We start from the raw sequence: 27,018 nt of genomic DNA, 5'->3' as shown, positions 1-27,018 counted from the left end.
TTTTTACAAATGTTAGCATTACTTGTGTTGCCAAATGTATTTTAAGCAGCAGGAAAGTGCCTATTTTTATTCCATTTTCCAAATTAATGGAAAGTGTTCTATAGGACTCAGGTTTTATAAATACATAAAAATAAAATTTTGAAATTTTGCATCATCTGAAACTAGGAAAGTGTCTCTGTAAGCCTAAAAAAGGCAGGACTGAATTTTAATAGATTAAGCTCTGTGTGTGCATGCGTGGTATATCCATCCTGTTTCTTTTTTGCTTGATTATGCAAGCATACAGGAAAGAATGTGAAAAAGCTGTTTAATCTTATCACAAATGCACTGACTCTTCCACGTCCAGAACATGTTTCCTTTCACTTCCAACAAATTCTTCGTTAAATGGCTGATGGCTTAGCTGGTGGTTTTATGGACTTAGTTCCCCAGTTACTAAGTAAGCAAAGAACTTTCCCCGGTAAAGCCAGGGAATGGAACTGAACCACCTATTACTGTGTCTGGTGTTTTGCTAATAATTAGAATTTCCATTCTTTGATTTCACAGTCTTACAAATGAGTTGTGAGGGTGGAGGCTGAGTGCAAGAATCTCCAAAGTGTAAAAATAGCCAGAACTGAAAAGGGTCAAACCTTTTTTTCCTAAAGTCTTGGGCTTAGAAGAGATGGAGCAGTTGGTTTGTCACTAGGTTGTAACCTGTGTTTGTATTTTCATATTTTAATTTTTACTTCAGTATCTTAGGTTTTAATCTTGAATATTAATATCTGATATCAGTTATCATCTATATTCGAGTGTTTTAGTACAAGTCTCTGGATGTTTTTGGATCTGGAAGACGTGTTCTGTAACGGACTGAAAAGTGTGTGCTCTCTGAGTAAGTCCAGGCCTGCAGCTCCAGCCTGCCCCTGCCCCGCACTTCCAGGACAGGCAGAAAGGTGGTTGTTTGAAGTGCGGGCTCCCGTGCCGGAGCCCGGTCGGTCCCAGCGCCCTGCCGCTGCCCCGTCTCGTCCCCGCTGCCTTCGACTTCATCTCGGGAAGCGGGTCCCTGCGCACCGCTCCGGGCCAGGTGGAGATGATGGCCCCGGCCAGCCTCCCCCTCCGTGACCGTGGGGCACCGCGGGCGAGAGCGCAGGGCTCTCCGCACTGGGAGGAGAGTGGGCCCGAGCCGCTCGCTGCGCTCTGCCCTGGGCGTCTGCTGCCCCCTGCCGGCCTGGGGCAGGGAAGCCCGGCCCCGCGTGGGGCACGGCTCAGCACGGCTCGTGCCGTGTAAACAGCGGTGGGAGGCCGGGGGTCCCGCTCCGACAGCGCGGCCGCGTCGGGGAAAGGAGGCAGCACGCGTCTGTGCCTCGTGGACTCTCACGTGTGTCTACTGCACAGGTGGGAGGTACGGGCGAGCACGCGCAGCTACATGCGCGCCCCTACCGACCCCGTGCGTACACACGTGCGTGCACCCCCGCGTCTGTGCGGGCGCGCGGCCAGGCCGGGCCCGGGGACCACTCTGCCCACACGAGGGCCCGCCGCCCTCCCCTCCCCTTCCCCGCGCCCCAACAAAAAGTTGGTCTCCGGGCAACGGCGCCGCGTCACTTCCTGCCAGGCCTGGCCAGGCCTCCCCGGGCCGGGCGCGTTTCGCTCGGCTGTTGTGGCCGCGGCGGCCCGGGGACACGTGGTGCCGCCGCCGGGAGGGAGCCGAGCCGCGCTGCGCTGCGGGCCAGCATGGCCGCCCTGGCCCCGGCGCCCGCCACCGGCAGCGGCAATGGCAGCGGCGCGGGGGGCGGCAGCAGCCGGCACGAGAAGAGCCTGGGGCTGCTCACGGCCAAGTTCGTGGCGCTGCTGCAGGAGGCCAAGGACGGCGTGCTGGACCTCAAAGCGGTGCGGGCCGGGCCGGGCAGGGAGCTGCTCTCCGCCGAGCAGCTCCGGGCGGGCGAGTGGGGGGGCGCGGTGCTGGAGGAGCCCCGGAGCTCCCCCGCGAGGCGCCGGCACGAAGGAGGGAGGGAGGGAGCGGGGGGCCGGGCTGGCGGGTGCTGCCCCTGGCCCGGCTACTAGGAAGGAAGGGGGTGAACGGGGCAGGGGCGATCCCTGCTTTGGGCTCCTCCCGCGTGGGTGGTAGCCTGTATTGGGACCCAGCTTGCCTGTTTCCGCGTGCAAGGCACCGGCGCTGCAAAACATCATTTTAAAAGGTTGCTATCTTCCGTAGCTTGAATCCCCCTGCAGGGAGACCTCAGTTTAGAGCCATACTCTGACTCGGTGTCGCCTTTTAGTGCTGGGGTGTGGAGGATTGAAAGGCCTGTGGTGTTTTATTTCTTTCTTTAATTTCCCCGGGAGAACATCCCACCAACCCCCCCCTTCACCGAAGGTGCAGTCAGCTTGTTCTAGAAGCACCTGCGATTGCTGCAGTGAACTTTCAGAAACACTTTTTTCCCATTCGGTTTGTTCCCACCATGCGTTCAGCAGTGCTGTGTACCATGCGGCTGCCTGACTGGAACTTCTTTTTTTTAAGTCATTTTCAAGTTCACAGGGCCTGTCTCATCTACTCGGGCTATAATATGTGAGCATCCTAAAACGCAGTGGTTTTGAAATACAGTGAAGAAGAGGAATTGTCTTGGTTTTCAGTTGGATCTGTGCAGCCAAACTGGCGCATATGAGTATTAAAAGACTTCTTTGAAGTCCTTGATGTGAATTTCCCAATAAGATGCATGCTGCATCACTGGCCAGGAGAGCTTTTAAACTGTCAGCATTGTTCAGTGTTTGGAGTGGATTGACACTGAGGCCACTTGCGGAGGAGAGTGTGCAGAGACCAAATCCTGGCCTTGCTGCAGGTCAGTAGCTATGGATGCCAGCTAGAATCTGAGATCTTCTCTGAGTTCTCAAAAATCCACATACTTACTTAGTTTTTCCTGAAATTTGGTGTCTCTTATGGTGATGCGGTATAGTTAATGTTCTAAATTTGGGGTTAAGTGAGCAGGAAGTTCCCAAAATATTCCATGCCTTCCATGAAAACTCTCAGCTTTTTTGTTTTTGCACAATGTGGGAATCAAAGTTCAGACTGAGCTTTCCCCAGATGACCTCAGTCACTCAACATGCCCCCCATCCCTTTGGGGAAGCTCCCATTCTGGGAAGAAGTATATGTAGGAAGGAGGAAGGGTACAGGTCCCATTTTGGGTGGGGTGTAAGCCCCTCTTCCTGCCCCCTGTGCATGTACAGGAATCTAGCTGGCCCTGCCTCTTTAGAGTGGCCTGAGCTCTTCCACTACTCTCCAGGTAAGGCAGGACTTTGTTTAAGTATGCCCCACCCCTGCATGGAGTGAGAGAGCTGTCTGAGACAGGGAGACACTGAGCTTTCACTTGTCATTAAATCTATAGACTACATAATCTTCTACCTAACTGCTGATGATACCTTAGCAAGAAGGTATCCTGCTAAGCACCCAATCTATGCAACATAATGTTGACTCTCTCAACATGCACATGCACCTGTTCCCTTGGATCACACATGTAGGCTCAGGCCAAGGGGCGCATGCCTATTTTATCCTATCACAGTCGCAACTCTGCCAAGCTGTTCAAACTAGTTCTTCTCCATTTGCTACAGCTACACCTAACGCAGTGCTTATGGACCATTCCCATTGGCTATTGCAAGTGTTAGCGAAGCAGAAGTAACACTGCAGGGGCTTGTGCCTTATCTCTTCTCACCGCTGTCTCTGCATTAATGAAATTTTTCATCACTGAAATATAACTTCAACAGTTACCAAAGAATCACCTCATATGTCACACATTCTGAACATGAGTTTCATGCTGAATATTTGTTTTCCAGGCAAGAGCCTTCTTATGGGAATAGTCAGATAATATATTCCATGGATAGACTTACTCAAAATGCAAGAATTAATGACTCTTCTATAGCAACTTTTCCACTGAAGGCATTTTATTTTGCAATACTAAATATGAAACATTTGGAGAGCTGGGATAGCTATAGTAAACTGGTATTTTCTCTTGAAGTCGGAGATAGTTTTTAAACCACTTTGGCACATCTTGAAGAGTGACCGGTTTGCAAAAAAAGATCTCCTTGTGTCCATACTACAAAAAGGAGGAGACTTGTTGAAAAGTCTTAGGAGAACTTTTCAAAAGTGACTAGGGAACTTCAGAATGTAAATCTTGCTTAAAGCTGATGAGACTTAGGATCCCAAGTCACTTTAGCATTTTTGACAGCTTTATCCCAAGTTATCGGACCCTATATCACGACATTTTATTAAAGGGATGATATTCTTTTATTGTTCAGCCTTATACTATTTTTTAAATTCCCTTGCCCATCCCATGTGTTTGAATGAGAGAAACAGAGTGAGTTAGGGTTAGCTAGCTATTCTCACAAATGTATCAAGAGGTGATTTGGACCCTCTGGAGTTGAAGGTGCTCTCCCATTCCCTCCCAGCAATAAATAAGTCCTGTTCCACCAACTTGCCCATTACTCTTGCGTATTCTTCACTGTCTCCCTGTCTAATATCAGTTCTGTGCCTCCCAGTGTTCCTCAGTCTCTCTAGGCTTAGGGGAAGGCATCATTCATGGTGTCTGTTTAACCCCTGTCTTAGCTGACTTGAAGATGATAAGGAAGGGCAGAAGAATTATCCCCATTGTTCACATGAGGAAAAGAAGTGGGGGTGGGAGCAGAGCCAGCTGATACCTCCTGTTGGACCACGTTGTATTGCTGGGAGAGAATTCTGCCCATTTCCAGGTGTGTCTGATTTACTGCTTTGATAGGGGAGGCAGCAAGTCTGTCAGGAAGCCAACCCAAGGCTTACCTCTAAGGAAGCTAAAAATTCTTGCTTTAGAAGGCTAAAGCATCTACATCACTGTGCAGCTGGCTGTAGTCCCTACCCAAATACCAGCACTCATAAGGATTTACAAGAGTTAGAAATGCTTTATGCATGTGTGAGAGTGAAGCAATGAAGCTCCTGGAGGCTTGGCTCAGCTTGGTGCCCCGTGATGCAAAGCCAAGTTATGGACCAGAGGCTCCTACAAGGGCTGGAGGAAGCAGGGTGGGGGGAAGAGAGAGTGAGAGGGTGCACCTGCAGATTTATATAGGTAAGGCTGCAAGCACCATCCAGTAAGACTGACTGATATTTTCTATGGTAAGATCCTGTAACTTTTTTCACATCTGAAATTTTCAGTGCCCAGTGTTGAGTATCTGCCTAAGGATTACTTATTTTGGCAGAAATTTTAAGAAATCAGCCACTTCCAAGGACAAAGCTAGAGGAAAACATTACATTCCCTTGCACCCATTGAAAAAAATGGCTTCCATTTTCTTTGAAATACTTTTGTGTCTTCATGCAGTGGAGCAGGATCTTCAAAATTGGGTGATCGGAAGGACTGCTGTTAGAATGAAAATCTTACCAGATTTGGCTGTGTTAGCAGCTTAACTCCTTAGGAGGAAAGTGTGAAGACCCTGTCTATACTGGACATGCTCCACTCTTGAGTTGAGACAGGAGTTCAGAAAGAGAAAGTGCCTTAGCCATGACATCATCCTAAGTGTTTTAAGTGCTACCCTTACCACTGCTACAGTTTCTTGCTGATTGGGTTATTTAAATTAATTACTGATTGTGTGCTATGTGTGCAGTCGAACATACAGCTCTTGGATCGGCCTGTCATCAGCGGACTTGCTGGTGACTTCCTTATCTACTGGAAGACTTGTCATCCTTGTATTGAGGGACTGCTGACGATGTTGATTGCGTCTCTTTCTCTTTTGAATGTTTAGCTTGAGCTCTTGGAATGAGATGTACAGAAATGCTGAGCCCTCAAAGCTGCAACTGGTAGCTGTACTTCGAGGATATAAAGTGCATTATGCAAAATTAGATCCAAGACATGAATCTGGGCACAAAAAATCGTGTATTTTCTACCTTAGTTCTCTGTACTTTAGTTTCTCATCTGTAAAATAGGAATATTTAATACCACATTGCCCATGAGTGTTATAAAGATGTATTCATGTTTGTGAAGCACTGGGAGAGCTACAGTGATGAACACTACAGAATGGCTCACAAAGAAATGAATCTGCCTTCAAAGCAGTTTTTTCACTGCTGCCTTCAAAGCAATGGGTAATACACAGCAAATAAGTCACTGGTGCTGTACACTGAATAAGGAAAAAGAAAATTATTGGACAGCTGCTCATTAAGTGAGCACTGTCCATCCCATGAGCTGAATGAGGCAGGAGTCCTATATGTCACTGTAATTCAGGACTACCATAACATATGTACACAGGAGTAGATCTAAGATTACACAGGCTACATAGGTTTCAAGTACAGTATAACCTCATAAATCTGGCATGCTCGGGACTGAGCACTTGCTACAAATTAAAAAATTACAGATTTTTTAAACCATGCAGCGGCTGGTTCTGGAGTGGGGGAAGGGAGGGGCGAAGGGGGCAGCGGCCGGTCCGGGAGCAGTGTCTGCATGCAAAGTGGCAGTGCAGGGTGGTGGATGATGGCGGCAGCCACTGTGTGCAAGCTCCCCGCTCCACTGCTCCGAGACTGGTTACCACTAGTCCCTGATGTGCCAGATTTTTGGAAATTCCAGATTTTTGATATCTGGATTTATGAAGTTATACTGTATTTATCTTTGCAACCTTAATGATCTTTTACTATAGTTCTTTGTAAGTAATGCACATGTGTGCACAATAAATCTGTGACAATACCATGGTAGTGTCAGGTGCATACTTGATATTGTGTATGGATTTGAAGAGAGCTTGTTGTCCAAAGGACGCGGTTCTTAAATGTATTAAATGTATGTTATTCTTATATTAGAACTGAGCAAGACAAAAAGGTTGGTTTGATTTGATTTGATTTGTTTTGTTTTGGAGTAGTGATTTTCAACTTTATTAGTCTTAATGCACCCCTCAGGAAATGCCAGCTCTTAATTTTCACTTGTTCGTTGACAAAAACAAAATAGAGCAATTCTTTTGTTGCAAAGATCTCCAAAAACACAACAGGTCAGAATGTTTTTACCACTATAGACCTCCATTTGAAATCTCTGGGTTTATCTTGTGAATTGTGTTTTGCGCACCAAATAGTGCCAACATTGTATGGCACCCCGCAGCACCCTTGAAAGGATCTCACCTGAGTTGAAAATCACTAGTGTAGTGTAGTAACTAGGGCTGTGTGAAGCTTCAGTCCCTGATTCCATCCAGCAGAGATTCAAACCAATTCAGTGGCTGAATCTCCGAATCTGAATCGAATCGGGAGACCCTTTAATCTCTCCAAATCGAATTGGAACCCTCCAAATTGTTTCAGAGATTCGGACATAGACACAGCTTTAGTGTTTTTTCTACATACCTCGAGGTACCAGGCAGCTTGTCAGTGCTGCGATGGCGGGGTGGATGGAGTGTTGCACAGGAGCGTGGGGGGGTCCTGAAAGCGCTGGGCAGCAGACCTGGAAGTGGACCAGAAACACTTCCAGTCCATTCCCAAGTCTGCCAGGGAGTGTGCTGGCGGGGGGCCCTGCCGGCTAGGCAACTGGTGCCTTCTGGGTCTGGAGGGGCACCCAGGGTCCACCCCGTGGCTGACCGGACATACCTCTGGGTTCACCACTGAGCATGCGGGCCCGCCCCCCACCCACCACGCTCCAGTGGGAGACTCCATCCACCACCCCAGCATCACAGCATTCCTGAGCCATGCCTGGTACCTTGAGTATGTAGAAAAAACATTTAAAGCTGTGTCTATGGCTCAATTGCCGATTCTCCGAATCGGCATCAAATCTTCAGATTCAGATTGGGCCGAATCGAATTGGGGACAGTGATCCAAATCAATGAATCAAATCACTGTCCCTGATTCGGGCTGAATCCAAATCGAATATAGCCTGTTTCACACACCTCTAGTAGTAAACCCTCTTTACTGTCAGTAACATTGTTTGATAGGTATGGCTTTGTAAAGTGGAAGTAACATTCCTTTACATGTAATTCAAGACTGTGATAATTGCCCCACATTCCTCCACTATTTTAAAAGCCACTTATTATATTTTCTCCTTGTTCTTCATTATATTTTCTACTTGTTCTTCATTAATAAAACAGCCATCAGTAAAAATAAAATGCCTTACAACTTATTTTCTGCTGGGAGGATTTCATTGCTTTGGCAAGTCAATGAATTGGATATGTCTTGAAAAAGTGTACGCATTTGTTGTACAATATGTTTTATTACTTATTCTGGTGTTCGACTGTTTTAATGTGGAGTTATGTAAACTAGTATTCTGAACAAAGGGATATAGTAGACTGTGATTACAATGTACAGATGTGTTTCATGACTAGAAACACAGTGTTACCATCACATTATTCCTCTATAAAATTCCTTACATCACTGTACAGTTTATTTTTCCCAGGCCCTGTTTTTTAAATGCAGACATCTATTTTTATTAATTAAAATGGTTTCTTACCTTCTGTATCACTGTGTAGTAAAGTCTCAGTACTTTAAACTCTTCTTCACACCTGCTCCACATGACTTCTTATAGGTGACTTTAAAATGTGGGAATTGGAAGTGTACAATTGCTTGCACTATAATGATAGTAGTTTATCTGCTTGGTAACTGATTATTCTTTTGATGAATAATTTAATGCATTGTTTCTTTTTAAGTAATTTTAATTCATTTTTATAAAAAGAAATCTGTATGTTGGTCTATATCATAGTTGATAGTTCTGTCTTCTAGAGAAATAGTGGGGCATTAATCGAGTACTGGATATTTTTGGTTGTTAAGTGTATTGCAGAAATGAGGCATGGTTCTGAAACTGAAGTGCTGCTTACTAGGGCTGTGCGAAGCTTCAATAGCTGATTCAATTTGGAGGAGATTCAGCCCAATTTGGGGACCAAATCCGATTCAAATTGGGAGACCAATTAAAAGCTCTGAATAGATTCGGAGCGTCTGAATCGATTCAGAAAAGATTCAGCCATAGACTAAGCAGGCCTCTGACACAGCTGCTTCCAGCTGATAAATCTGTTGGGGGAGGAGGGAGGGAAGGAGCATGTGGGAGGGAGGGGATTGGGGCTGGGACAAGCTGCCCAGCCAGGGTGGGGGGACGTGTTACTTGGGGGAGGGGGGTGGGAGGGCGCAGGATGCGGACGTGGCAGCCCCTTCTACCTGGAGCAAGCACGCCTGCATCGTGCCCACCTTCCCTTCCCCCCCCCGGTGCGCCAGCTAGGCAGGTGGCAGCAGGGCAGAGCACCTGCTCCCAGTGCTGCCGCACCTGCAAACCAGCCCCAATCCCTCCCTCCCCCATGCCCCTTTCCTCCTCCCTCCCCCAGCCCCAACATAGTTACCAGCTGGAGGCAGCTGTGTCAGCTGCCTGTTTAATCTATGGCCAAATCTTTCGGATCCAATTCAGCCGAATCAAATTGGGACAGCAATTTGAATCTCCAAATCGAATCACTGTCCTCCGAATTGGCCAATTCCAAATCTGAAGCAAATACTTGCCACTTCGCACAGACCTACTGCTTACCTATCTTTGCTGGTCTTCCAGACTGAAGCTAAGCCTCCTAAGCCTTCTCAAAAAGAGGTAAACCTGGAGTCCTAACTGATGTTCCTTTTTTCTGTTCAAACGTCCAAAACTGATCAGTTGCTAAGCGTATAATGGTTCCCCATTTTTTTTCTCTACAAAGTACTGTATTTACCCAAATCCAAGGTGACTCTGAATTTAACATGATCCTCTCCCACCCCAATAATTACATTCTGTGAATAGAAAATATATAAATTAGTTATTTTCTATGTACATTTTGTATATCATAGTCTTAAATTCATCCCCTCGACCACGATGAGGGAAAGGCAAGTAGGAGAGGGGTAGATGGTCTGGGAGGCGGGGTGCTCCTGGCCCCAGTCTGGCCTGGTAGCAGTGTTAGTGCTAGCAGTTCTGGCCCAGTCCAGGCTTAGAGGCCTGACTGGAGCTGCTGCCACCCCTGTAACAGCTGTTGCTAGGCTGGGCCTGGAGCAAGAGCAAGCATGTGCTTTGTGCCCTGGGTTGAAGCCATGAAAGAATTGAGGGTAAGCCGCTGTGGGAGGTGGGGGGGAAAGGAGGCACATAGGAGCCACATGCCCCTTTGATGCCCTGTACTTGAATCCAATATGAGGGACTTTCACCCCCTCCATGTTGAATGGGGTGGGGAGGGAGAGAACCTTGTCCTGGATTCAAGTAAATAAATAAGTCCCTGTGCTGTTTGACTCATGGCTTTTTTTGATTTTTGGATTTTTTTTTTCAGTGTAGAATATGCAATATGAAAGCAAAGCCAGAGACGCAGCAGAGCAGGCCTGTGCCTGGAGCAGCTGTCAATGCTCAGAGCTGCAGTGCAATCAGTCTCCACTGCAGAGACAGCTGCTTTTGTGCACCACCCCCCACCCCATGCCAAAGGCAGCAATAGGACTACTGCCTAAGGTGTCCCCCACCCCCCCCCCCACCTCAGTTATGGTTCTGGCAAAACCAGTTTGAAGTGTGTATTACTCTTGAAATGCAAGGGTTAACATATAGTAAAGACATTGATATCTCAGTTGCTATGTTGTGTTTTTGGTTTCCATGTTCATACTAAAACACAAGAAATAGCCTGCTCTGTTACTCTGTTTTTTTCCCATAAGGCCTTGTCCACATTGCAGTGACAGGCATCATTGCATCTCATGTAGACTTATCCTAACTGGCATCAATATAGCAATGAAGCTGTGTGGTAATGCGAGCTATACAGCAGGTAATTTTGGACAGTGGAAGACTGTGTCACTGTAGTTCATTGCTATCAGCACTTGGGCTATCTTGAATATGTCAACACTTGCATTCACAGTTCTTACTACAGAGCAGATGTAGCCTTAAGGTGATTGAAGTAAATGTCAGCTCCAGTGGTAGAGGCCTGAAATGTATTAACAAAAAGTAGCTCCTCTCTTTATATATTATACAGCCCTGATTAGTGAGACCTTTCATTGTTCCATATGCTGATGCTCTGCCCTAAATTTGATTTAATCCAACCTCAGAGGAGGGAAAGCTGCTTTGAGCTTCCTCTCTCTCTAGACTTTTGGTCACTCCTCCTTCACTATTGCCATTCCCTGCCTTCTAAAAACTGGCCCCTATTTTACAATACATGGGGGATTCTTCAAGCATGCTTTAGGGAGCCCTGCATGCCATTCTTGTGTGTGGTTTGGTTGAGCTGAAGCAGGGACTCTGCTCTTGATAATGACAGTGATACAAAATAGGTCATTTGGGATCTATGGGTGTCAGGGGTCTTCCCTTCAGAATTGAGACTAGCTTCTGCAGTACGCAGGAGGCTAGCTCAGCCTCTGGGGAGAAACCTAATGACCCTAGACTCTGGCCCTCAGCACCCAAGTCACTGGCATGTATTTCCTTTCTTTTAACAGGCTGCTGATACTCTTGCTGTCAGACAAAAAAGAAGAATCTATGACATCACCAATGTTTTGGAAGGGATTGATTTGATTGAGAAAAAGTCAAAAAACAGCATTCAGTGGAAGTAAGATGTGAACTGTGTATGTTTTCATGGGCTCAAGAAATAAAAAAGTTGTTCTTTTTTCCATGAACAATTAAACAATTGGCAATTTAAAATATATGTTAAGATTAGGATGTGACACACAAAATGTCAGTAGTCCCATTACTAGGTGTCGTCTTTGTTTTCAGGTAGGACTAGGGAGACTAAAGTACTTTGTGCAAGTTGGCAGGGGGGAGCGTGGGAAAGCTCATATTGCTGCTTTTCATACCTTTGTGTCTGGACAGTGTTCACTTTTGGGGGACTGTCAATCTGGTATTTCTCATGTTCACTAACATTTGTATAACCAATCATAACACTTTGTATAACTAGGTCCTAAAGTAGGTTCTTGAACTGAAAAATGAATCCGGGGCATGGGATCAGAATATTGTTCTGTGGTAGATCTAAAGTGAGAGAGGAGCCAAAGGCTCTACCTTTTTATTACAAACAAAAAACAAAACATGAGGCAAAACCAAACATAATCCACTCTCCCTTCCCCAGATTTCCCCTGTAACAGTCAGCTTGGGGAAAATTGGAATGGGTACAGAAAGCACTGCCAAACCTGAAGAAGAAAATTGATAAAGAAGTATTATGTTGTTGCATATAATATTGATATAATATTATACCTTTTTAAGAGGTGTAGGTGCTGGTTGCAATACAAAAGAAGTCATAGACAGGCTGAGGTATCTGGAAGCTGAAATTGAAGATCTGGAACTAAAAGAAAAAGAGCTGGATCAGCAAAAACTGTGGCTGCAGCAAAGCATCAAAAATGTAATGGAAGACTCCACAAACAACCAATATCCTTTGGACACTTATTGGATGTGCCTTCAAAATAGAATTAAAATAACTGGCTGGTAAAGCATGATGTTCATGGGAAGCAAGAAAAGGAAAATTGAACTAGGTGACCTATTGGGGTTTTAACAATAAAAGAAATGGAATCACTTGTAAATTTTCAGTTAAAGTAGAATTTTAGTTTTCTTTGCAGTACTTGTGGAAATAACTCACTTTTCACATTTGAAGTGAGAGTTATGAGTTGATAGCAAGACCCAGTAGGCTGTTAAATACATGGAAAGGTCTAAAGTGAAAGCAAGCATGCTTGTGAAATTTTAAAACTGAATTAGACAAAGTACTGGAAAATATACTTTGGGGAAGAGAAATATTTAGCTGGTAGCAAGATTTTGGATATTGCAGTTAGGCCTTTTTAAGTTTTAACTTGGACTGCATGTGTTTTTTGAAGAGGGTGGGGGGTTTCAATGGATGATTAATTCACCAAGGTGCTTGTGGTAACCCAAAACTATTCATGAATTTAAGCTGAATTTAAGCAAATAGTTTTAGCAAAATTAAAATCCAGAAAGCTCAAAAATTTAGTATTGCCGTTTCCAAACTGAGCCACATCATTTTGGTGGCTAGATCCACATAGGCCTTGAGGTGCCATATGAAAAACTGAGGAAGAGAAAGCGTGGTGCTTATTCCTTTTCCGAGAGAGCCCAGAGGTTGTGACACTCCATTGGGGTGTAAGAGACCCGAGTTCGGATCCTTTCTCCACTTCATTCAAAGTGAGGATTTTAACCCTGGTTCTTCACCTTTTAGACTAGGGACAGAAGTTACACATACACTGGTTTAAAGTGATCAGAAACTGGTTTAAACTTCTAACAGAATAGAATTTCAGTGCATACCAACCAGTTTCAAAGTGGCTGAAACTGGTTTAAGATAAATTTGGTTGAATGTAGTATCAGACTTAACTGATTTAGGTTAAACCACTTTATGAAACTTCTGTCCCAGACCCTTTTCTGGTTCAAGTTAAATCATAGTCCCCCCAGCATTTTGCAGCCCTGGGCTGGGCTGTGCTGTCTGCTCCAGAGAGCAGGGCCGGCCCTACCCCTCTGCTCCCTAGCTGGAGGTCTGGGACCAGGGGTGTTAAACTTCCCTTCCCCTGGGTACAGAGCTGCCCTGCCCTGCTAAACTTACTGCTGGCTGCAACTGTGGACTGTAAATCCCAGAAGCACCTGGAAGCAGTAAGAGGAAGTAATGAGCAATCCTGCAGATTCCTGCTGCTATGATTGTGGACTGCAAATTCCAGAAACCTTTGAGGCACCAGAAAGAGGAAGCGAATACACAGCCCATGCTGGCTACATGCCAGAGAGCCATGGTCTAGCTCCCTCCCAGCTTCTGGCTTGAGCCACTGCAGGTACATGGCTGTATTTCCTGAAGCAAAGGTGAATGTCTGTTCATTGCTTATTGCTAAATTTGCATCAATCTTTGCAATTTAGACTAACCTGCAAAGACTGAATCAATTCAGCCCAGGAAAGGACCTAACCACTAGGCCATGGGACAAGTTCTGGATGGCATTGAAATTCCCTTCTGAATCCAGTCCTTTGCTTTTATTTTTAAAAGGCCTCAAAATGATACATAATTTATAAGTCGTCGTATTATGCCAGATATTTTGGATACATTCAGTTTTGGCTTGACCTAAAGATGAAAATATTAATAATTTGTACTTCCCTGCTACAGAGCAATTTTTTAATGAAGAAAATACAGCCTTTGGAATTAACTGAATTTCATTGTATTCATACATGTAAGTTAAGCTTTTTAACAGTACCATAGGATCTTTTTTTTGGCGTTTTATTTCTGTTGCTGTTTACAAGACAGGTTACTTAAATTTTTGAAAAGGTAAGATTTCTGAGATTCACTGGAACTGTATTTTCCTTGTGTGTAAACAGCCAATAATTAGTTTTGCTTGTTGTGTTTGTGCCTATAGTATGTAACCGTGTTTAGTATTCTTACCAATTTTGTTTCACATATTCTATAGCTGGGGACTTCGGGAGGGAAAAATGCCATCTTTCCTATAAGCAGTTATGAAGTCCTTATCACTATGCTATGATTGCTCAAGAGGAACTGCTCAATAAAATCAAATATGTTTATCATGTCAGGGTTGCTTAACTGCCCAGATCATTAACCTGATGAACTTTAGCTGACCTGAAACCAGTTTGGTCAATACTAGTAACAGTGGGAAAGGCCATCACTCAGAAGTGCAGCCATACACTTTTAAAAGAATAGCTTTTTTTTTTCTGATCTATATATTTTTAAAACCAATAGCTGAGTCCAGCTGTGTGAAGGACATTGGAGTCAGTTTGCTAAGAACTGAGACTGTGCATCCCAAGTCAACAGTGAAAGAATAGCATGCGTGTGTGTGTGTGTGTGTGTGTGTGTGTGTGTGCGTATATATTTTTTCCTACAAAAAATGTCAATATTTGATATATTAAATCTTTCAAAAATATTCCTTCCCCATATGCCCCTCTCCTTCATATATATTCAACAATACAAACTAGCTAGTTAATGTTAGCAGAGCTACATCAAATAAAGTTCATATCTCTGACCAGCCTAGCTGCTTGCAAAAAGATTGTAGCGTATATTGGCCCAAATAGCATAAAGTAGAAATACTAAATACCCTTTGCAAACTGCCACAAATACCAACTGCACAGTACTTAAGGAAGAATTCAGTTTGTTTGCCTTTTGAAAATTTCCTTGACAGCAGTTACATTTTCATACATCACTCATGAAGACATCTGTAATTGCTTCAATGGTAAGTTGCTATTGGGCAGAAATCCTTAAGTGTTTTTAGCCGGTCAGGAACTCCATATTTGCAGTCTTAAAAATAATGCCTTTAACAGTACTTCATTTCAGAACCGAACATGAGGCTTATTGTATCCAATTTTGTCGGGGTTGTAAAGGGATGTCAGTTAATGCTCAGATACTGTGGGGTATACTTCCTGAATTATTGGGGTCATATGTAGGAGTCTACCCAACTCAAGGAGGCAGCCAGCCAATTTCACAGGAAAATTGCTAGGGCGGCTGCCACTTCCATGGGCTTATGCCTCTGATTAGCCCCACCCCTTGCCACTGATTGGTGGAGAGGGGTGGGGGCTGCGCAACAGGCAACCCCCTCAGCCAGTCAGCAGCAAGGAGTGGGGGCGGCAGCCAACATACCTGCTTGCCTTTGTGCCAGACTGCACAGCCAGGAGGACTGCTGGCTGCCACTGGAAAGCCAGCATCTTATTTTATTAAGGGTTTTTTGTATCTTGTTCTTGTGTCCCTCTCCTTCCCCCCCCCCCCCCCCCCATTTCACAGAGATCTCCCAAGTCCACAATTTCTGCAAAATCCACACAGTCGCAATGAGTAGTTCCCATGTCATATGATTACACAATGAGATTTGATTTTTTGTTCTCGTATTTATCTTGAAAGGGTGCAGTGTATGAAATGTCTGTAGAATAGTATCCTGTGTGAGTGTGTACTACTATGCAGGTATGTGGAAAGTTGTAAGTGTGGTTAATATTTTCTTAAAATTACTACTTAACTAGGAGACACGCTTCTAGCAATTCAAGCACCTTGTGGTACACAGTTAGAAGTTCCTATACCTGAAATGGTATGTACGAACAACCTGTTTATATTTGTCTAAGAGGCTGGGGGAATAATACCTGTGCCAATCAGGGTGTTTTTTCTTTTCACTTGTGAGAGAAACTATTAAGATTCATGTAATTGGATATGGAGTTTTCCCCTTCTCTTACCCACTCCCAAATGCTGCTGCAACCCTCACAGCAAAGAGTAATGGCCTTGGTCTCCCTTTTTAAAGTCAGCCAACATTGATCCTTCTGTGATAAGTTCCTTGCTCTCATACCCCTTCTGGCCCAAAGAACTCAGAAACCCCAAATCATATTTTTTATAGAACGAGGAGGTTAAGGAGACTGCATAACAATTTTGCAGAGAACATGATGAAACAAAGCTTTGACCAGGTTGGTGGGTGAGCAAGATAAAAGCCAACAAAGCAAATCGCTTCTCTTCTGCCAACTTTGTATCTTCAGTTTCTTTGTTGAAATATTTTCCCCCTCTTTTCAACACTGCCTACATGGATAGGAAAAGTGGCACAAAGAATATTTGCCATTGTGCTTGTAGGAGAGCAATTCCATTTGACCAGTTTCTCATTTAAACTCAAGTGTGGAATGAGTGATTCAATTCTCATCCAAGTGCAGTAATTAAACTCTAAGTGCATAAAAAATCCCTCACGAGCTGCAAAGCTGATCTAGTGAGACTGCCCTCAGTACGGATGGATGCACACAATTTCAAGTGTTTTCTGTAACAGAAATATTTGCCAGTTGCAGCATAAGTTCTGGCTCTTTGGGGGCAGATTGTTTTAGAATGTCTTGAGTTTCATTATAACTTGGAGTCCAGTCTTAAGTTAAGTTGTAAATTATACCCTTTTTGGTTCTTCCTTTTTTTCTCCTCAAAATGCGGGGAAAAAAAGTTGTCTAATCCCCTGAAGTGGCACAGCACTTGCTAACCTGCACCAGAGAAACCAGCCCTCGTTAACAGAGAAGCTTAATGTTGACAATTCTATTAGTAAATTGTCCCTATTAAGACTTAATTGTCCTGTGTTCAGTGAATCAAGGGAAAAGGATTCAGCCATAACAGGATACTTAGTCCCAATTAAAACAATTTTGCAGATGAGTGTAAAAGGAAATTATTTTACATGTAAATAGTCCCCAAAGGTCTTCACTGCTGGTTTGTTATGAGAAACATACTGTGATTCTTGGATAAGTATGAATTAAATTGTGTGAACCTGCCACAAATTCTGTATTGTGACAGTTTTTGATTGTGTGAATAGCAAGTTTACAATCTGCTTATTGCTCATGTGGGTCATTGTATTTGCTGTCTGATTGCAAGCAGATAATTTTGCATAAGAACTGTCTGTACTGGGTTCAGTGACTAGAAGATAGACAGCATGTAACTATGCAGTGACATTCTTAATAAAAGCCCTTTTGCCTGCAGTAACTGCCATAGAAAGCAATGAAGCTACTTACAATTCTTTTGAACTTCTAACTAAAAAAATAATCTGTTTTAATCATTAAAGGGACAAAATGGACAAAAGAAATACCAGATCAATCTAAAAAGCAGTTCAGGACCTATCCATGTTTTGCTTATTAATAAAGAATCCAGTTCTTCCAAGCCTGTGGTTTTTCCAGTTCCTCCACCTGATGACCTTGCACAGCCCCCATCTCAACCTGCTCCACCAGTGACTCCCCCAAAACCTACCACAGCTACTCAAGATACATCAAAGCACCATGGTCTTGACCAAGGGCAGCATTTACCACATACATCTGTTGCAGAGACGCCACCAGGTAAGTCGAGGGGTGGGGGATTCCCCTCAAATAAGCTTTCTTAGAAAACTAGGTAGGAGGGAAAATGAATCAACAATGTTATGTATCAGCTGTCTTGATGGCAGGGAGGTTTCTACTCTTCAGACTGCTGCTGAGACTCTTTCACAATTAGTCTTTTACCAGGAAGATCTCAGAAGTATTCCTGTGAAATGTTCTTAGGACTAGCACACAGCAGGGCCCTGAGCTGCCTTTTTTCTTTTCAAATGGATGTAGCAATAGCTGAATAAGATGGAAAGCCTCCAGTGGGGCTGCAATTCTTGAACCTTGTCATAAAACAGATCATAAAAAAATTCTTGCTGTCACTGCAGAAGGTGGTTGCCTTCTCCCACAATATCGCAGAGATCATCCACACTCATTTTTATCATGAATGCTGAGGTAATAAAATGTTATTTTGGAACAGATCACGGATACCAGAACCAAATCTCTGGAGAGTCTATGGAGATATGTGCATCTTGTGGAGTAGGGGAGATTCATTTAACTTGCCTCCAAATATTGGACGTGCTCTAATGCAGCAGTTCTCAACCAAAGTGCTGCAAGATCCTTTGCTATAGGATGCCATGTGATATTAGGACTGTGAGGTGTACAAACATGATTCACAGGATAAAACCCAGAGATTTCTAATAGCAATCCATACCATCAAAAACATTCTGACCTGGTGTGGTCTTTCTGAGTACTTAATAGCAAAAGAATTGCTCTTTTATTTTTCTGTAGTCAAAAAAACTAGTGACAGCTAAAAGCTGGCATTTTCTGAGGAGTACCTTGGATCTAAAAAGGATGAGAACTACTATTCTAATGGACAAGGTGGAGGCATTATGGGTCATGTTTACAATAATTTTAAAAAAATAACGCATCCTTTCTTATCTTTCTAGAAAGCAGTTTGCAACAGAGTGATACAGCTCCAGCAAATCCTTACCCTAGCCTTCCAGAGTCTGGCCTGTACACTAGCCTTGTAACAGATGTAACGCAAAATACTGCTAGCTCAAATGACTATCCAGCCTTGCTTCCCTTGGACGTTAATTGTATTCTCAAGCCAAACTCATTTGACATTGCAAAGATGGAAGAGCCCACAGGTAAGATATCTTGTTTTTCTTTTTTGTTTTGCCGATGCTGTACTTCATTTCTCCTAACCAAATAGCATTTTGGTGAATTTTCCTACGAAGAACATGCTTTGGCTTGGAGGGTCTGTAGCTCTTTGTTGCAAGTGTTCAGCAAAAATCCCCTCACCTAACACTCTACTTTAGCGGTTTGAATTTACTGCCTGTAGAGCCAGGGTAGGGAAAGGTGTTTCTTCAGGGGAAAGGGGCAGTAGCACTGCGGGGAGGAACAGTGACTGGTGGCATGGGTTAGGTTGGAAGCAGCCCATGCTCAGAGCTAAGCTCTAATGAAGCATTCCCCCAATCTGAAACACTGCTGAGCACAGCTCTATTTTAATATCTGTTTAATGCACAGAACCTAGATTGACTTTGACAAACATGTGTTTATGTTTAACAGGCACTATTAGCGGTGATATCATTGATGAATTAATGTCTTCAGATGGTAAGCATTTAGGATTCCCGTTTTGCTTCAATGAATAAGGATTAGGTTTTAAGCTTGTATTTCATACTTGAGTATTAATGGACTGTTTTGTTGGGTGTTTATCTAAATATTATTCCAAACTTCATTAAATATACCCACTATTTAAAGTGGATGCCAGTACTATGACCTGTTTCAGTTCTACCTCCTTTCCTCTCCTCCTTGGTTCTAGTCTCCATGCTTCCACCTGTTTCCCTTTTTCCTGCTGGCTGTAACTAAGAAAACTATTCAGTGATTTGATCTGTGCGCCACTCTGAGCAAATATGGTGCATTTCCTCACATACACACGCACCTTCCTACTGCTGTCCCCTCCCCCTCCTCAAAAATCAATCCTCCAAAATGTGGTCTCTCTCTTAAATGAAGAAGCTGATGAGTGGAACAGTCTTTTCTTTTTCTTCATTCTACCTTCCCAAAACAAAGTCTCTCTCTTACTTAGGGGCATATGGCATGTGAAAAATATGGTGGGTTTGAACTCATTAGATTTTTGTGTGAGTTTGGCCAAGACTTTTTAGTCTCTCTGCCTTGGTTCCCCCATCTGTTAAGTGGAGATAATAGTATTACTTTTACCTTTTAGTATAAATATATAGGAGAAGGTGAGGTGCACAGATGCTATAACAATAGGGGGGCATAGAAGTACAATAGATCACTAGTATCAACCACAAAGGCTGCTTAATAGTTGCTTTGCTGCAGCTGAGGGAACTGAAATCTCCATTATGCAGCATTGGCTCCATTCCAGGTAGCATTGCTAGCAGATCCATTTGAAATGTAATGAACTGCACCTACCTATTCTGAATTTTTTTCTTTAATCTTATGTTGGTGGAGTTGCGTTGGTCTTTCATTGCCTGATACTTCCAAATCCCTCTTTAATGTTTCATCTAGTATCACTGGACTTCAAAACTCACTTTCAGGAAAATGTATACTATAATAAAGCTTATTAACTATCTGAATGGTTCTTGTTTTTACAGTTTTTCCTCTCTTACGACTCTCTCCCACTCCTGGAGATGACTACAACTTTAACCTGGATGATAATGAAGGAGTCTGTGATCTTTTTGATGTGCAGATACTAAATTATTAGATTCGGTATCAACCAGACTGTCATATCTACCTCTAACTATGTAACATTCTAGACTTCTTCATAACCTAAGTATTTAAAATAATGAATGTATAAATTCTTAGCTCACCGACTTTGGGAGTGTTTTTCCTTTTGCTTCCTTAACTACTTCACAAAACTTTTTACATTCAAAAACTAGAAGAAAGGGCTTTTTCATTATAATGAATTTCAGGTAATTTGATTTAAGATCCCAAGTTCCCTTACTTTTTCTTCTGGAAGAAAAGTAAAAACCGTTTTATAGCAGATTTTTTTTTTTTTTTTTTGTAATGACCCAGGCTTGTTACAGGTAAAAGCATTGTGTATGAAGCTTTACTGCCAAGAAGCTTTTTGTATTTTTTAAAATCTTTTTCAAACAATTTTAAAACTTTCACTGCCAAACTATAAGGTGAAGGACAGTAACATGGTTATGCTAAATTGTTTCAGTGAACCAATTTTGTGAAGTGCCTTCTGTTTTAGCACTTTAAATTTCTCACATTGACTTCTGACATTCCACTTTCCTAGACAATAGGAAAGGTCTGTTTGTAGTTTGTATTAAAGTGTGCTGATGCTTGTATATTAACAAGATTTTTTTAATAAAACTGTACAAAGAATCTAGTAGTTTTCATCATTGTATTTGGCTTTGAAATCTGTAGCTCTGCCATTGTGCATTACAACTGAGATAATAAATCTGTAGCAGCATCCACGTTGGCTGGTTCACTTTCCAGGGGTTTAGAAACCTGAAAAAGTATAAGTATAAAACATATATTATTTTCACTGCTGAAAGAAAGCTAGAATATCTGTATGTCTAGACAACAACTTATAAAATGTGTGCTATAATTTATTCACTTTTGAGGGATAAAAGACTTGCTAGACTAGCTGGACCAGTGGCCAAAACATAATGGACCTGGATAAAATGAAAACAGACTTAATTATAGAGGAACACTAGTCTGACACAGGGTTGCACCCCTCTTTAACTATCTATTGCATGCATAGTAAGCTTTCTGCCACAGAGAGCTCTAGTCTTGGCCCATCCCCCAAGCCAGTAAACTCTTTGCACCCCATTTTTCAAAATCCTGGGTCTACACAATCCTAAAATGGTGAAGGTACATTCTTCTGCATAGAGTACTGTATTTGTCGTGTACCAAGAAGACCAATCATTGGAGCCCTATCAAAGCTCGAGACACAGAAATACCAAATTTCAAAATGTGTTTTCCTTTGAGGGGAATCTGAACGGATAGAAGTGGGACTTGCATCTTTTTGAGACTCTGTTAATAGATTTCAATGTTAACATTTAGTTGAAAGGAATAAAGTAATGTACATATCAGGTTATCACCTTCAGACTTGACAGCATTACATTGAGTCACAACCACTTTTTTCAGTGATGAGCTAAAAATATTAAATTCTTTCACTCTTTTCAACTGAGGATGCTATTATGCTCACTGCCAATAAGACATTAAAGAGCACTTTTATAAATCTTACCAGATGTCCCTTTTGAGATTCTGCTGAAATTCCTTTTGATAGTTGCTTGACTTCTTTCTGTACTTCAGTAAATGCTTTGTCTACCATGCTAATTTTTTCATTATTCACAATGTTTATCTTTAGAGAAGAAAAAGAGAAGTTTAATTAAGACACTAACATAATGTTATTAGTCTAATATGAAGCTAGAATGTACTCTGCTTATTTGTGCATATGGTAAGTACGTAATTCATAACAATGCCAATCTCAATTTTACATAAAATAAACGTGCTATCTGTATAGGAATATTTTAACCATGCTATTTCCACAATTGCATAGCAGTTGCCTGTTCCAAAGTTCCCAATATCAGAACTGAACTAGGTCCTGTCAACTTTAAGTCTGCTATTAGAGGCATAGGATTCTCTGAGTAACAAGGCAGCCAAAATAAGGTGTCAAGAGCTTTTTGCATACTGCATTCCTGTGGTTAGGGCATTATTTACATTGTTTGGGTGAGTTAGCCTTTTATTTTTGTCTTGAAGATATGCATTTAACGTAGTCCACTGTACATGATATTTATATAGCAATTAAACATGGCTATGCATAGCCTGACTTCTGAAGCTGCTTGCTGATTCTTAAAATCCTGCTTTAACTGCTTGACTGAGTAAATGGAATCGACATTTGTGGAAGAGGTGATACCTTTTTTTAGACCAACAAGATATTTGCAAACAAATATTTTATTTGCAAGCTTTCGGGCAGACTCACCCTTCATCAGGCATAGGAGAGAGCAGAGATTGTAAAAGTTCTCCTTGGTAGAAATGAAAATTTGTATTTCATAGGGGAGCTGAAGGTGTGGTAAAGTCTCCTGTTTGGAATAGTTCATTTTGTCCAGGTCAGGCACAGAGAAAGGTTGAAAGTCTTTTTACCTTGAAGTTGCCTGGTGGCGAGTTTTTAAAAGAACACTAATCCAAATGAGTCTCCAGCAAAAGACTGACAAAGGAGGGCTTATATTGCCAAATTGGCTTTAAGAGGAAAAGTTTTTTTTCTAGAAATAGAACACGTGAGACAAATTGTTTCAAACTGTCACCTTCAGTTAATTTTAGCCAACACGGAGAAGCAACTAGTTCCAGGAAGGTTTCTTAGTTTCTCAGCAAATTTGTTGGTAAATATAATTATGTAAATTGCCATACCAACTTGAAATCTTTTAATCTTGATTGTCTTCAGTGTCACACATTGGGCCTTTACCTGTCAACTCCGATTGCTTCATAGGCTGTTAAGTTTTGACAGGGATCCTAAATGAAAACTACCTGTCTAACAGACAAGTACAGTATCACTTTGGGAGCACACTCACTTTTTCTTGCGTTTCCCAGCCTTTACTAAATCTGAACATTCATATTGGAACCACCATTGTAAGTGAATTAAAAATTACATTACATTTAGTGATGGGTTTGCCTCTATTCAAGAAAATGGACATATAAACACTTCCATTTACTCGCTTTTATTGGATGCCTGCACTGTAAAACAATTTCTGTTGTGGAGACAGTGACTGAGGGTGACAAAATGAAGCAGGGCTGGGAATGGCTTTGTGCACACTGCTGGGCTGTGGCTTAAGAATTATGTTTTGGACTTTCAGGGCTTGCCCCTATCTATCTCATGGCTAAGTTTCCTGTTGTAAGTGTAAAAGGATACTGTGCTACCCTAGAAGAATATTACAAGGAAAGAAGCAGTTAATTAATTATGAGATTTTTAGATAAAATGTAGACAGACATCATTAGTATCTAGACAGAAAAATGTTCACTTTGAGCAGTGATTCTCAATGTCTCTCTCCCCCTTACCTTTATCTCTGGCTGCAGCCGCGACCAACAGGATCTAGAGCTCACACTGCTGTTTCTACCTGGCTGGGCCAGGGCCACTGCTACTGCTGCCCTGGAGCCTCCAGAGCCAGAGTAGGCTGCTGCAGAAGGAAAGCAGCAGGGGATGGAGGGGGCAGGCAGTGGCACAGGGTGAGAGGGAGGTTGGTAGTAGAGGGAAGTGGCATGGGAGCAGGCATAGGCATGGGTGGGAGCAAGGGGCAGGGATCTGGCCCCTCACTCCCCCTGCCACTGCTTTCCCTACCACAGCAGTAGGGGGACTATTAAGATGACCCCCCCCAATAACTTTCTATGTATAGAATTATGGGGGAGGGGGGGGGGGTTCTTAAATTCAAATCCATCCTGGATTTGGGTAAATATGGTACATGCATGCTTAGGCTTATCCCTGCTTAGCTGCCCTCCACCCCCACAGTCTGACCCATCTGCCAAAGAGGTATGCACAGTAATATACAAAGTTTGTTTTCTTTAAAACTAGTTGACACTCAGCTTACAAAACTTACGGAGGGGTGCCTTAAGTTAAAAAATGTTGAGAACCACTCCACTAGAGTATGTGCTTGTATCAAAGGTTGTTCAAAAAGTCAATTTTCTTTGTAGTTTGTAAAATAAGTTCCCTATTTTTTGATCTCCTAAAAATCAGCTGAGTATTTTGGTGTAACATTTAATTGTAAAAAGATTCCCTAAAACACAATGTATTAAAGAATACAGTTCTAAATTGGAAAGATTAAAGTTTACACTAATGAGCTCTTCTCTTTCCAACCACAAAGACCTACGTCAAAACAGTTTCTAACACTACACACATGTACTATATTAAATAGGATCTGGCTCCACCTGTAGGTATTTCGGAATAAAGGCTTTCTTCTGATATATCACTAGGCATAATCTTCGATTGTTAATTTCAGAGGCCAGCATCATAGATGATTTTCACTCTGGGTGCATGATTTTCATACTTGTGGTTATGTTCCACCTGTCCACTGGGTGAACTTACTTCTAGTGGCTCTGGGTTCCTTAGAAACATTGTCCTTGTTGCACTACGTTAATTGTTATCTAGCAAAGCATTTCTCAAGCTGGGTGGGTTTAAGCCCCATCACATGCTCTTGAGGCCCACCCACTCCCTGGTACTTCAGCCGCCACAACCACCACTATTTCCTGTCATCAGTGGCAATGCCTGACAAGGAAATTGGCAATGTGGTAAGTGACAGCTGAAGCATGAGGGGGGCAATAGTGACTGAAACAGAGCAATACCCATCATGATTTTCAGGTGACCCCAACTATGCTGCCTGGCAGGAATATTGCAAGGATGGAATCAGCTAATGAATTGTAAGATGCTTTGATACAATGTAGATGGACACCATTAGTAGCTAGGCAGAAAACCCTTCACTAAACCAATGACTCTTAATGCCGGCCTCTCCTCCCACCTCTACTGTCTGCTACCCTACCTCCCCCTTACCTTCAGCTCTGGCTCCAGCCCTGACCAGCTAGGCAAATGCTTTTATCTGGCTGGGCTGGGCTGGGCTAGGGTCCTTGCCACTGACTGTCCTGGAATCTCTGGAACCAAAACTGCTGCAGAAGGTAAGTGGCGGGGGAGGGGGGCGCCGCGGGACAGGCACAAGGAAGTGGGGGTTGGGACGCACTGATTTAGCAGATCGAGTACTTATACTGGAAATAATATAAATTACTGATTTTTTTCTCTGCTGCTACCTTTCCTGTGTAGCAATCTGTAATTCTATAGCAGACCATGCAGTACAGGGAAACCCACACCTTGTGAAGACAGAGTCACTGAGGAGACCTAACACGCTGCCTTCAATGCAAGATCTGTCTAGCTTTACAATGGGAACTGCTTGAACTGGGCATCACCACCCAGAGGCATGCAGGGCTGCCATAGCTTGGTCTGAGGCCACTTTCTGATCAACTGCCTTTAGAAGAAGCAGCATGAAGTCCTGGCAGGCATAAGCCTGTCTTCATATAGATAAGACTTCAAAATCCTGCTCATGTGGAAACTTCTTCCTGCTTAAGGTAATAAATACTGCAGTTCATCAGAGCATAGGACTTCCCCTCCATGGGTAATGTGATTCTCCTTGGGATGGAGGCCAGATCCAAACCCTTGTGTCCTCCAAATGATAAAATGGGATGAAGAAATGTCACCCTGTGCCCACAGCAGCAGCTCTTCCCTGAACCCAAATCTGTCTGAATGTTCCTGGTAGTGCAAATCTGAACCTCTTCTCAGTGTAGTAGTGCCTTCACAGCATCGTAGATTCTTGGACTGTTTGGGGCTGAAAGGGTCCAGGTTCCCTGCACTAGGTAGGAAAAGACAACTGGGGTCAAGTGACCCCAGCGAGGTGACTGTCCAGTCTCCTTTTGAAGATGTCCAGGGAAGGTGATTACACCACCTCTGAAGGGAGTTTGTTCCACAATCTGGACACCCTGACTGTGAAGGAGTTTTTCCTGGAATCGAGCCTGAAGCCACCTTCCAGGAGTTTGTATCCATTGCTCTGTCTTCCCCAGGAGTGTCCTGGTGAACAGCTGTTCACCCAGTTCTTGATGTACTCCCACAATTCAGCAGTAAGCTGCTACCAAGTCCCCTCTCAGCCTTGTCTTCTGTAGGCTGAAGAGGCCCAAGTCCCCCAGCCTCTCCTCGTATGGCTTGTCTTGCAAGTCCCTGATCATACAGGTGGCTCTTTAGACCCTCTCTAGTTTTTCCACATCCTTGTTGAAGAGCAGCACCCAGAACCGGGAACTGGACGCAGTCCTCCAGGTGCGTTCTCACCGGTGCGGAGTACAGTACGATCCCACGTGGGGGGGGGGGTGTTTTTTAACTCCTCATGCCGGTGAGAACCCTTGTGTGTTAAAGTAGAAGAGCCAGGGATGGATGAATACCTTCCTAGCTGAAACATCTTAGTATGGATCAGTTCTGCCCTGCCCCCGTACTGGCAGCACCTCCGGCTGCCCGTGGTTCGCTGCTGGGTGGGGACGGGCAGCACTTTCCAGGCAGGTCCCCTGCACCCTTGGTTTCCCTTTCCCCAACGGAATGTTGTGCCCCCCCTTACACCAACCCCAACTCCCCGTCTTGGGCTGCGCCTGCGCCCTGCTCTGCCCCGGCCGCGCCGCACTCACCTTCTTCAGGCCCGTGGTGACGCGCTTGGCCTTGGCCTTGCGGAGTTTGCTGTTGGCCACGTGGAACACGCTCTGCAGCCGCGGCACCTTCGCCCTGCTCTTGCCCATCGCCTAGCGGGGAGATCGCTGCGTCCCGCCGGGCCCTGAGCCGAGCGAGCGGGGGAACTGCTCCGGACGCCACAGCGGGGAGAGGCCTCACCCGGCGCACGTGCCGCGGGGCGAGCGCTGCGTCACAGCAGCGCGGCCAGGAATCCCC

The 27,018-nt window shown here is 43.6% G+C and overlaps 2 protein-coding genes across 2 annotated transcripts; one reads left to right on the top strand and one right to left on the bottom strand.

Annotated features, from left to right (window-relative positions):
• The first annotated feature begins 1,597 nt into the window (after positions 1–1,597).
• E2F5 (E2F transcription factor 5) lies at positions 1,598–20,939 on the top strand. The gene is made up of 9 exons (XM_059723925.1): positions 1,598–1,857; positions 11,333–11,442; positions 12,090–12,253; positions 14,996–15,037; positions 15,813–15,877; positions 17,360–17,627; positions 18,536–18,736; positions 19,158–19,202; positions 20,204–20,939. The coding sequence occupies exons 1-9, from the start codon at positions 1,702–1,704 to the stop codon at positions 20,311–20,313; spliced, it is 1,161 nt and encodes a 386-aa protein (XP_059579908.1). The 5' UTR covers positions 1,598–1,701; the 3' UTR covers positions 20,314–20,939.
• Positions 20,940–20,944: 5 nt separating this feature from the next.
• LOC102560125 (uncharacterized) lies at positions 20,945–27,018 on the bottom strand. Its single transcript, XM_006257752.4, has 3 exons — positions 26,763–27,018; positions 21,808–21,924; positions 20,945–21,065 (listed from the first exon to the last, which is right to left on the bottom strand). The coding sequence occupies exons 1-3, from the start codon at positions 26,868–26,870 to the stop codon at positions 20,997–20,999; spliced, it is 294 nt and encodes a 97-aa protein (XP_006257814.1). The 5' UTR covers positions 26,871–27,018; the 3' UTR covers positions 20,945–20,996.

This window comes from Alligator mississippiensis, chromosome 3 (genome assembly GCF_030867095.1).
Source record: "Alligator mississippiensis isolate rAllMis1 chromosome 3, rAllMis1, whole genome shotgun sequence".
Classification (NCBI taxonomy): domain Eukaryota; kingdom Metazoa; phylum Chordata; order Crocodylia; family Alligatoridae; genus Alligator; species Alligator mississippiensis.
Note: the sequence above shows the minus strand (reverse complement) of the source record. Positions and strands in the feature narration are given on the sequence as shown.